This window comes from Haliaeetus leucocephalus, unplaced genomic scaffold (genome assembly GCF_000737465.1).
Source record: "Haliaeetus leucocephalus isolate CR32 unplaced genomic scaffold, Haliaeetus_leucocephalus-4.0 Scaffold273, whole genome shotgun sequence".
In the NCBI taxonomy this organism is placed as follows: Eukaryota; Metazoa; Chordata; class Aves; order Accipitriformes; family Accipitridae; genus Haliaeetus; species Haliaeetus leucocephalus.
Window position 1 is genome coordinate 1048929 of NW_010972709.1, and position 11345 is coordinate 1060273.

General features: G+C 59.0%; 1 protein-coding gene across 1 annotated transcript; it reads right to left on the minus strand.

Annotated features, from left to right (window-relative positions):
- Positions 1 to 895: 895 nt before the first annotated feature.
- Positions 896 to 9607, minus strand: HCK (HCK proto-oncogene, Src family tyrosine kinase). The gene is made up of 12 exons (XM_010569393.1): positions 9481 to 9607; positions 9014 to 9053; positions 8639 to 8738; positions 8390 to 8488; positions 8133 to 8236; positions 7539 to 7688; positions 6915 to 7067; positions 6423 to 6605; positions 5918 to 5994; positions 3221 to 3374; positions 2823 to 2954; positions 896 to 1475 (listed from the first exon to the last, which is right to left on the minus strand). Exons 1-12 carry the CDS (start codon positions 9601 to 9603, stop codon positions 1273 to 1275), a joined length of 1518 nt encoding a protein of 505 aa, XP_010567695.1. The 5' UTR covers positions 9604 to 9607; the 3' UTR covers positions 896 to 1272.
- Positions 9608 to 11345: the final 1738 nt, after the last annotated feature.

Below are 11345 nucleotides of genomic sequence, written 5' to 3' on the forward strand. Positions count from 1 at the left end.
ACGGGCCCCCAGCCTCGCCCCATCCACGGCCCGGCCCGGCCGGGGTGGGGAAGGTGAGGAAAGGCGAAAAGCCGAGAGGTTTACAAATACTTTACTGATTACAAAAAGAAGCTTCCAAAGCTGATACAAAAGCGTAGAAGCAACGGTGTTTGCCTCTTTGTATGAGGAAAATACAATCACGGGCCCAGAAGCTCCCTGCTGCAAGACGTTCAGGGCGATCTTAAAAAAATACTGCATCCTCCTTTTCCCCAAATAGCCCATCATTAAATACTAAAAATAAACAACATAAAAGGATTGTGCAAGGGACGCCAGGCTCACTGCTGATGCCGCAAATGCCCTGGCAGATGTTAAATCACGTCGGCGAGCTGAGCAGCCGCCTTTGCTGTGGAGGGAGAGGGCTCCTCGGGCTGGGGCTGGCGCAGGCGACGGCCGGCTTCGGGCTGCCCTTGGCTTGAGAAGTTCCTCTTAAGGCAAGCTAGGGGGGAGATTCCTCCAGGGACCACCTTGTAACGCACCATCTACGTTTGTCCGTACCCTGCGGCACACGCTGCCCACCTTGCCGGCACAGCCTCACCCAAACTCACCCTCTGCAGAGAGGGTACCAAGAAAAATACTTAGGAAGGAAACCGGAGACATGCTTCTGCGACACTTGACATTCAAAACCCAGGATCCTGCGTCGAGGACGAGTGGATGTGCTGCACGGCAGCATGCCCAGGTGGGAATCCACTGGGATTTCCCTGACATGTAGGGACAGGGGGACGTGGCCGCTGCACAGCACGCCTGGAGCAGAACGGCATTTCGCTGAGGCCATAGCAGCTAAAGCATCTACTTCTGCAAAACAGCATAAGATCTCAGAAGAATTAAAAAAAAAATAATAGTCTGGGAGTTTTTTTCTTTGTAGCTGAAACAGCCCCGGCCCCATCCCTCCTCGCATGGTGCTGCCAGTGTGGGCAACCACCATCCAGCCAGCACTTCCCGGAGCAGCTGCCTCATGGGCACTCAGGCACATGTGAAAGGCACAAGGTATGGCCCCGTGTCACTTCTTCCTCTGTCCGGCAGCCCCAGAGGGCTGGCCTGAGCGTGGCTTCCTCCTGCCCCAGCTTCCAGCCCAGCCCCACCAGGAAGGCTCTGGTTCCCGGGCCAGGCTGGCAGAGGAAGGCGTGCACAGGCAGGTCACAAGTGGGACAGGGCAGAGCAGGGCGCATGTGCTTGCTGCCGCTAACATAGCAGGCATAGTGCAGGGTATCCGCTGTCTTCACCGAGCTTCATGCGTTATGGCTGCTGCTGATACTGGCTCTCTGTTGCAGTAAAGAAATCCTCCAAGATGCTCTGCATGTACTCGAAGGTGGGACGATCCTCCGGTTTGGTCTTCCAGCATCTCATCATAATGTCATACAGCTCCTCGGGGCAGTTCTCTGTGCGGGGCATCCGGTACCCGTGCTCCAGCGCCCTGATCACCTCCACGCTCGACATCCCTGGAGAAATAGGGCAGGACAGGTGAAGGTTTCATGGTTTATCACCAATTTCCTTAAAAGACAGAAAACACCCAAACCCAAAACTACCCACCCTTTGGGTAATGTCACTAGAAAGGAGGACAGCTTAGAGGGGTTGGGAAAGGGAAACTCCTACTCCTGCTCAGGAAAACATGTGGACAATCGAGATGCTGAATTAGCTGTAGCATGCAGTTTTGTACCCCAGTTGAGCAGATCAGATGAGAATTATAATAATTTTGTATAAATTTCAAAAAAATAAAGGATACACTCCTCCATCTGCTGAGTCTTTAAAGAGCCGTTCCTTCCAATAAAAATAAGTTTGTGTGATGGCAGAACTGGTCCTTCCCCAGCAACCCTTTATGCCATCCCAGATCCTTCATGGTCAGTTTGTGGCAATGTTTACTTTTCTTGTACAGAATAATTTCCCATTCAAAAGAGGTACCAAAGTAACAATTAGTATAAAATACAGGGCAGTTCCTAATGATAGTGATTTACAGATTGCTCGAGCCTTCCCAAAAACACCTGGCCCAGCTATCAGCCCTGAACTGATGTGCTACTTCCAAACATGCTTAATCTGTGGGAAGCAGAAAACCACGGGTTAGTGCTGTGACGCAAAACCAGGTTTCTAACCTGTGGTGTACGATACTCTCTCTCCCAGGGCCATGCAATACAGCCTGGGGCAAGTCAGTTATCCTCTCACATTAAAAACATGATCTATTTTAGAAACAGAGAGACCAGATCTTTCAGAGATCCTGACTACTGTTGGTTTCCCATGCAGCTGGAGGAGCTCAGGACATCCTTGCAGGATCAGCCCCAAGGCAGTATATAGAATAGCTGCCCTTCTCTCCAAAGCAGCTGGCACCCTAAAGTTCTCACTACCTGGACCCATTTTTATGGGCTCCCCAGAGGAGGTGTCCCAGCTCTACTTTGTGGAAACTGAGAAGGGGGGCCCGTGTCACATCGGCATGGATTTCAGGTCAGTGAAAACACCTGGTGTCCACTGAGGACTCCCAGGGAGAAAATCCTCCTAATTATCCATCCTAGGTGAGCTCTTGTCCAAACACTAGATGCAGCTAAATGAGTAGTGCAGACTGCTCAGAGACTGTCTCGTGCTCTGGGCTCTTGTCCATGGCTCACAGACAGAATTGCTATCCTGAGACCTTGTGCTACCGTCTACGAGCTCTGCTCCCAGTGTGAGATTCAGATTTCTCACCATTCCCTCTGTTTTCAGAGATCTAACTTCACAGAGAAACAGATCCCATGGATGGGGCCCAGAAGGTGGAGCATGTCTTTCGAAACCAGACCAGAGGAAACATTTTACCTCGTTACCTGGGTATGGGATGCGCCCGTAGGTAATGATCTCGGTCAGGAGGATCCCAAAGGACCAGACGTCTGATTTTATAGTGAAAGATCCGTAGTTGATGGCTTCAGGTGCAGTCCATTTAATGGGAAACTTGGCACCTGGTCAAAGAGATCCAATGGGAAACATGGGCTTTAACCCAAATGCTGAGAAACTAGTGGTGAAATATGGGGAACAAGAAACAAACAGAAGAGGAAGATGAGAAGCGATGCAAATGGGAGGAGCTTCCCTCATCTGCCTGTTTACACATCACGTCCCCCCTGGGGTCCTTGCCATCAAGGTTACACATTGGTAAGTGGCTCTAAGGGAATCCCACAACCCTTCACCATCTCAGAAAGCGGCCAGCCACCCCTAGCAGCTCCCGCACCTTCCCGGGCCATGTACTCGTTGTCTTCAATGACTCTGGCCAGTCCAAAGTCTGCAATCTTGCACACCAGTAGTGCAGACACCAGAATATTGGCAGCTCTCAGGTCTCTGTGGATGTAGTTCCTCTTCTCAATAAAAGCCATTCCTTCTGCAATCTGTAAAAAGGGGAAAGAGAAAAATGCAAAGAGGCTGTTTGAAATAACACAACCTCCCCAACGCGACTGTTACTAGGAACAGAGGTTATCTGCTTCTGGCAAGTCCTTGGAAAGGTGGTGAAAGGAGGCTGAGTCACAGCAGATGTGACTGACTCCCCTGCATGGGAACTGCTCTCTGTGCAGGGAATCCCTTGCAGAAGAGGTCAGGGTTTGAGTGACCAGCCCAACACAACTCATTTAAAGCCCTGTGTGAGAAAAGCAGTGAGAACTGGCATCCGAGGAGCTGAGGTGCCCACGAGCAAGTGTCTCTGGATGTCCACAGGGCAAGGTGTAACTGCTTCATCTGTAGTCATGCAGATGTGAAGAGGAGTAAATCATTCTCTGTTCAGAGAAGACGTGAGACCAGTCTCCAAATACATCCACAATGGCTTGAGAGAAGCAGGGAGTAAACTATCCTCTCTCTCTACTAAGGGAACAACAGACGGACTTTAATGGCTGCAGTGAGGCTCGGCCAGCATTGCAGATCTTCCTTGGTGAGGACAGAAAAGCACAGTGGTGGGTATCCTGAGGAGGGTGGGGAGATGCCTGGGGTCTTCAAGAATAGTCTGTGAAGAGTCAGTCCTGCCTGGGGGCAGGATGGCTGTGACAATCCTTGAAGATCCCCCCCCATCCTGGCTCCATCTTCTGAAGTGTCTGCACCGAGTGGCTCTAACAGTGCAGAAGTGCCCTAGTGCGTGCATGACCAACCCCCAGATTTGTGCCAAATTATCCCACACCTGAATGCCACCAGCACCCGGGAGGGCAAGGGGCCGCAGCAGCCAGAGGGGACGCTCCCCAATATCCCCGTCATACCCGCACAAGCCAGGCCGGGGTAGGGTACAGTTTCTCACAGAGCTCTCCACGCAAAATACAGAAGTAAACAAGCATTGCAAGAGCGGAAGGATTATTTCCATGACCACAGACACAGTTTTGCTCGCAGTGACTCAGCCCCAGCACAAACCTGGGTGGCTGACTTGCTAGCTGCCTGCCTGCCTGCACGCCCGCTGCCTGCACATGAAAGCGCTTCAGCCTTTGCTTCTGAGCGCTGCAGAAAGCAGCCCCTCTGAGCCACGGAGCTGAGCCAGGCGCTTTGCAAAAGCCAGCTTGCTGGGAACAGATGGCATGCACGAGTGCACAGCTGATCAGCAGACCCTGGCACAGCTGGCTCGAGTAGCCAGTGACCTGGTCTAAGCCCCTGAGGTCTGGGCTCCCGTTCTGGCTTTTCCTGTTGCTCAGGTACCTCTATGAATTATTTCACAGAGGTACCAAGCTTGGCTCAAAGGGTCCCTGGATTCAGCCAGCATCTGGGGACACCACAGAAGCAGCAGGGACAAGACAGTGGTTGCACAAATGATTGCACACGAAGCTAGATGTGTAACAGCACGCTCAGCTGTACTCAAAATCAGCTCCTGAAAATATGCCCAGAACAATTTTCACCAAGTCCTCCTACATCTCCAGCTGCCTTCCCCCAGCCCCTGACAGCCCTGTGGCAGGTAGATGATTTTCATGAACCACAAACCTCCCGTAGGCATTGCTGTGGGATAACATAACACGCTACGCTCCCATCCAGAAACCGTACCCAGCTCAACCTCCCAGGCGCTGTGAATGCAACAAAATGGTGCTGTAGATTTCCTATGAAACCCACGAAGCTTAACCCTACCGCAGCTGCAGGTGGGTCCTGGCCAGGGGCATGGCCCGAGCGGTGTAAGACGCTGCCCTGGAGCACTGCAGCTAGTGCCGGGGTGGAACAGGGTGAGTGTGTGGCCACGCAGGGTTTTGTGGGGCTTTTGCAAAGTTTGCAGGCAAGACTCTGTCACACAGAGCGTGTTGTTTGCAGGTAACTATTGCATCAGCAGCAATGGATAGAAATCGATAGTTTTGCCACGGCTGCTCCCTGGGGAGCCCTGGGCTCAGAAAGGCCACGCCGACCAGCACCGGCGCATCCTGGAGAAAGGACCGTGCAAACGTGAGCAGTGAAAACAAGCTCTGACCCTCACCCTTGTGACTTCCACAAAGCACAGGGGCACTGTGGGCTGCAAGGGCTGCAGCCCACGGGGCAGAAACCGTGGTGGCCTTAGAAGATGCAGGTTTCCCAGCTCCTCGGAAGGACCAGCCGGCCAAAATCCCCCGGGGCTCTGTGCAGCTCCAGCAGAGCGCTGCCTGGGCACAGGCTAGCCAGCTGCGTCCTGCAATTAATGGGCTAAAGGGGAAGAAGCCACCACTTCTCCTTTTGCAGACACCTGCTCCTGCGCAGGCAACTGGACAGGGATGGTGAGCAGGCAGCTGGCTGCCTGCAAGGTGCAAAGCCAGTGCCACAAGGAAACCTCGCCGGCTCCTTCCCTGCATCCCCACCACCACCAGTGTTTGCCTGTTCAAACCAGGCTTCTGGGTGGCACTGCCTCTGGATGGCACTGCCCAAGTTCTTGGGCTCCTTGATCCCCTCGCTCACCCTTCTCAGGGCCAAGGGGGAGTGGGGAGCTGGGGAAGGTCTGCTCCCTCCTCACCTGGGCAGAGAAGTCGATCAGCTTCGGGAGCAGCTGCTTATTCCCCTCATCGCTCTTCAGGAAATCCAGCAAGCTCCCTGCGGACAGGGAAAGGTGCCGAGGCTGACGGCTCAGCTGGAGCCTGTGCCCACCCTCGGGTTGGCAGGGGTCCTGTGAGCAGCACAGGGTCCCAGGGAGCCGAGCACAACGTGGGGACTTAGCCGGGAAACACACCTGACCCCCCCACCCCACTCCCATGGATCGGGCAGAAGGGCAAGCCCCGCTGCGGGCTCCCTTCTGCCTTGCGGAGCGCTCCTCCTCCTCTGTCCCCTGTACCTCCCTCTCCCAGGGCTGTCACCACATCCCCCTGCCCCAGCACGCTTGGACACACAGCAGCAGGAGCTGGTGCAGCGCCCACAGCCGAGCCTGGGGATGCAGGAGGAGTTGATCCTGCACCATCCCGGGGGCACCCAGGTACCACCGCTTGGCCAGGCCCACGGTGGCTGTGCAGGGACGCGGGCAGCACCTTTCTCCATGAATTCAGTGATGATGTAGATGGGCTCCTCCTTGGTGACGACCGCGTGCAGCTTCACCAGCTTGTTGTGCTGCAACGTCTTCATCAGGTTCGCCTCCTCCAGGAAGGCGTCCACAGACATGCTGCCTGGCTTCATCGTCTTCACCGCCACCTTGATGTGCTTGTTGTAGGTAGCTGGGGGGCGGCATGACAGACCATTCCCAGGCTGCCCAGTGCCCAGGCACTGGGAGCACTGGATTTTAGAGCCAAAGCACCCAGTCCTGCAGACGGAGCTGCTGCACCAGGGCTGGAGACCATGCGCAGCCCAGGGCTCTCCCTATGCACCCAGCCCTGAGCAGTCCCTGCATTAAGTCCAGAGCCACCTCCATTTCCCCATGCTCCTCTCCCACAGATTGCTCCCTCCCTGCCATCCCTCCACCTCCTCTCCCATCCCTCACCCGTCCTCCTTCACCTTCCTCCCAGCTGCCTCCCCCTTGCTCTCACCCATCCACACTTCTCCGAACTGCCCAGCTCCCAGCTTCCTCTCCAGCCTCAGCGACTCCCGAGGGATCTCCCAGGCATCTTTCTCCCAGGGCTTCTGCGGTTTGGGCACGCAGCAGGGGTGGGTGAGCTTCTGGCACAGCCCATCACTTTGCCCTGCCAGAGAGCGCCGAGACCCATCAGCCGGCCTGTCTCACTGGCTGCTTTGTGCTTCGAAGCAGAGCCTACAGCAGCCTCCGTGGCTGCAGAGCACATCCTGACACCGTGCACACCACTGCAAAGAGTGGGGACATGCCGAACACTGGCCGTTGCAGCCCATGCGCCTGCTGGGCATTACTGCGCCACGTCGGTGCAGCTAGGGCACCGGCCCACCCAGGGAGGGGGAGTCCCGGGCACTGCGGGCATTCGGGGACACTGACACCCACAGCTGTGATGGCCAGCATGCCAGCCATCGCACCAGGGGAAGGTCTGGTTGTTGCTGCACGTCACAGCCGGAGCTACAGCCAGAGCTCAGCGGTGACGGGCAGGACCCCCTTGGGCTCTGCACACCCCTGGCTGCCCGGTGGCTGCTCAGCTCGGGGGCAAAGCCCCGTCTGGGATGGAGGGGCCAGACACCCCAGGGCTCACCCTTGTAGTACTGGACCAACTCCTGCAGCGTATTGAAGTTGCTACGCGGGGAGATGTAGAAGCCGCTGTTATCCAGCGTCCGGATCTTGTAATGCTTCACTGTGCCACCCTGCAGGTCGTCCCCGTCCCGCACCGACAGTGAGTAGCAGCCTGTTTGGGGAGGGGTGAGCTGCCAGCCCCCGCGCGGAGGGCACGTCCCCGCTGCACCCATCCATCCCACGTTTGCGGCACACGCGGTGCCATCGCCCGGCAGAGCCACCACTGCAGCCCCCGTCCCCGCCGTGCTGCCACCGCCCCCTTGGCCCCAGGCATGAGGCCGGCTGCGCCTGCACCCCAAACACCGAAAGCAGCCTCAAAGGGGCACGTCCCCCCGCCATCCCCGCTGCAGTGCTCAGACATATGGCAGCATCACGGGCTCTTGCAGGGACACTCGCAGCAGGAGCATGGGACCCCCAGTCCCTGCTCCGCAGCAAAGCAGAGTCCCCCGGGCTGGGGAGGCATCTCCTGAGCTCCTCTGCCAGGCAAGTGTGGGTGAGGGAGACCCCTCCAGGGCAGCCACTTCCCCACCACCACGCTGCGGTCACCCCTCTGGACCTTTCATCGTCTCGCTGTCCCTTATCATGAAGGACCCGATCACGTTGCCAGGACCAAGGAGCTGCCGCTCTGCATCCTTCCGGCTGATGCCCCTGAAAAACCACCTGCAGCAGAAACAAAGGAACCAACGAACGCTGCTGGGGCTGGGAGAGCTAAGGCTGGCCTGGGGCAGGGCTGGGGGCAGGAGCGGGGGCAGCTGCGGTGGGGGAGCAGGGGACCACGCGGGGCCGGGATGTGCCACCAAGGGATGGACTCACTCCTCTGTCTCCAGCGAGTCAGCTGGGGCAACGTAGTTGCTGGGGATGAAGCCTTCGCACCCTGTTGCTAGCGACCGCGCTTGCCACCACTCCCCTGTCCTGCGACAGAAATGGTGTTGGGTTAGCCCGCGGCACCCGCCACTGGGCACCACTGGCTCCTCCAGGGGCAAATTCCAGAAAAAAAAAAACCAGCAGGGCCACGCAAGCCTTCAGGAGACCCCGAGATGGGGGGACACTGGCAGCACTTACTCCTCCAGCACCTTCAGCCGCTCCCCTTTCTTGAAGCTCAGGTCCCCACTGTGCATCGCCTCGTAGTCGTAGAGCGCCAGCACCACGCTGTCCCCCAAGCCTGCAGCGAGGGAGCTCCCTGGGCACTCCTCTCCGTGCTGGGACGGGGTGCCCGGCCACCCTTGACACATGCAGCCAGGACACGGGGCAGGACCCCCACAGCATCCAGCACCTCCATCTTCATCATGCCACGGCCACATCTGGCCTTCGAGGAAGCCCAGAGCTCCCGTCCCGCTGGGACCAGCAGCATTCGACCCAGGCTGGAGAGGACCCAGCCACGCTCCCCCCACACACTACCACCTCGTGCACCCACCTGCAGCCCCCCCCGGTACCTACCATCCTCGGGTGGCGACACGGCCACGCTGGGGACATTGTTCTGGAAAGTGGGACAAAAGCAGAGACTGAAGTTGCGGGTGGCAGAGACTCGTACCCTGTGGGGGTCTCAGCCCCACCGCAGCCCTGGCCCTCAGCAGCAGTGGCAGGAGGGCACCCAAGGGGCAGCACCTGCACCTCCCGACACAGCAACCCACCCAGTACCGGCACCTCTGCCCCCTGGCAACACCTTCGGTTTTTTCTCCCTTTTTCCATAATTCCTTGATTCCCATCAGGTTTGCACTGTGCTTTGTCCCAGCATGGACCGGAGTCCCATCCCATGGCCAAGACCCCTGCCCGGGGGCATGGGCACTGCCGGTGCCCGCAGCCGGCCCCACTCTCAGCGCTGGCAGTTCCAGCAAGGAGAAGGACTGAGCCCCCCGCAGTGGCTCAGCCCTGTGTCCCTGCCTCACTTGGCAGCTTCCACTCACCCTCCTGTTGGTGGCCGTGGGGTCCTTCACGTAGTGGCCCTGCTGGGAGCTGGGGCCAGGGTCGGTGTCGGTTTTTATCACCTTCTCTTGGATGCCAGCTTCCTTTGACTTCACGCAACCCATCCTGCAGCCAAGGGAGGGCAAGTGAAGCCATTGTGGCAGAGGTGAAAGCCCTGTTCCAGACCCGCTCCCAGCAGCTCCTGCCTGCCACAGCACAGCGTTGGCACATGGCACAGAGCCGATGCCCACCTGGCTGCACTGCTGCGGGCAGAGAGGGCTCCGCTCGCCCAGCAGAGCCGAGGTGGGTGGCAGCCACGGGGCACCGGGGTGCCCAGAAAGGTGCACGGTAGCATGCCGGAGAGGAAAAGGCATGTCCTGGTGCAGAGAGAGGAGAAGTCAGAGGAAGTAAATTTTGGGCAGGTGAGAGCAGCTGCCATGGAGCAGCTTCACCACCCTTCCCCAAAATGGCCTTTCCCGGAGTGGGATGCAGGCACTGAGCATTGTGGTGGGAGAGACCCACTTGGGGTCTTCTGCAAAGTGGGACCCTCATCATGGAGGGGCTCCCCCCTGCCCAGCACTGCTGGTGCTTTTGGCCCCCCCATCCCTCGGTGCAGCCGTGGCCCCTGTGCTGCTGTGGGTCACCGCTTTCCCCTGCGCTCCCCAGCTGCTCTCTGCCAGGGTGGAGCTGCCTCGAAGAGCCAGCAGCCCAGGGCAAATGCAAATGCTCAACTTTCTTCAGCTCCCCAAGAAACATCAGCAGGAAAACATGCCGCAAGAAGCGGCGAGCACGGGGGAAACCCCCTGCAAAGGCACTTCCCTTGTCCGGGGGAGACCTCAGCACAGAGAAAGGAGAAGGTGCTGGCGGTGACAGCAAAGGAGGAAGCTCAGGGCTGAGCGAGGCCCCACGATGTGCACAGCACCGCTGGCCTCGCTGGGGGAGCAGCCGGGCACCGGCAGCACCACCTCGCTCCGACGGCCTTTGAGGGACATCGCTGTCACCTCCCAGCCACCCCACGGTCACTCCTCGTCCTTCCCAGCGTGCCAAAGCCTGGGCTGGCCCCACTCCCCAGGGCAGAGCAGGAGCAGGAGCAGCAGCGGCAGCCCCAGACAGCACGTCCCCCTCGTCAGGGATGCCCCAGGCTCAGGCTCAGGACCGGCCGCTGGCAAAGCCCAGTGCCGGGTCCATCCTGGCAAACCCATGGAGCGCTTGACTGCCACGGCCCGTGCCGGCACCGCAGCAGGCATTTGCTCTGCCCGTCCTGCACCAGCTCGGAGCATTCGGCCCTACAAAGCACAAACACCTCTGGGGGGTCCGAGCATCCCACGGCATCCCGGTGCATTGCCACACACGCAGCGACCGGGTGACCATGGCTCTCCCGCCAGCTCTTGCAACGCAGCGCTGAGGCCTGCTGGCGCAGGGAACACCGGCGGGAGCAGCCGTTCCCAGTGCATCCCAGCCTGGAGAGCCGTGTCCCAAAACCCGGGTGGCTGTCCCCAGCCATGGGGACCAGGCGGGATGGGGGGAGCCCATCGAGCGGCCCCACACCCTCACTGGCGGGGCAGGCGGTGGTGGGTCCCCGACAGCCCCTGCAAGGTCACCGGCAGGGATCACCTCCCCGGGGTTGCACCGTGCCCCCCCCTCCGGGATACGCTGCCACCCCCGGGCATCACCTCCCCCCCGGGCACCCAGGGACCGCCGCACCGACCGGGGCCGGGCCGGGGCCGGCACGGAGACGGACCGAGGCAGCGGCGGATGGTCGGGGGGAGGGAAGGACCGACCGACCGGACTGCCCAGGACCGGCACCAGGGCTGCCCGGGACCGGGACCGGGACCGGGACCGGGACCGGGACCGGGACCGGGACTCC

Excerpts from the sequence above, each read along its gene's own strand:
- HCK (XM_010569393.1), bottom strand. The coding sequence starts at position 9,603 with ATGGGTTGCGTGAAGTCAAAGGAAGCTGGCATCCAAGAGAAGGTGATA. Across the intron at positions 7,689-8,132 it reads GGACAGCGAGACGATGAAAG|GCTGCTACTCACTGTCGGTG; the intron begins GTCCAGAGGGGT and ends CTCCCCAAACAG. Across the intron at positions 1,476-2,822 it reads CGGGCGCATCCCATACCCAG|GGATGTCGAGCGTGGAGGTG; the intron begins GTAACGAGGTAA and ends CTATTTCTCCAG.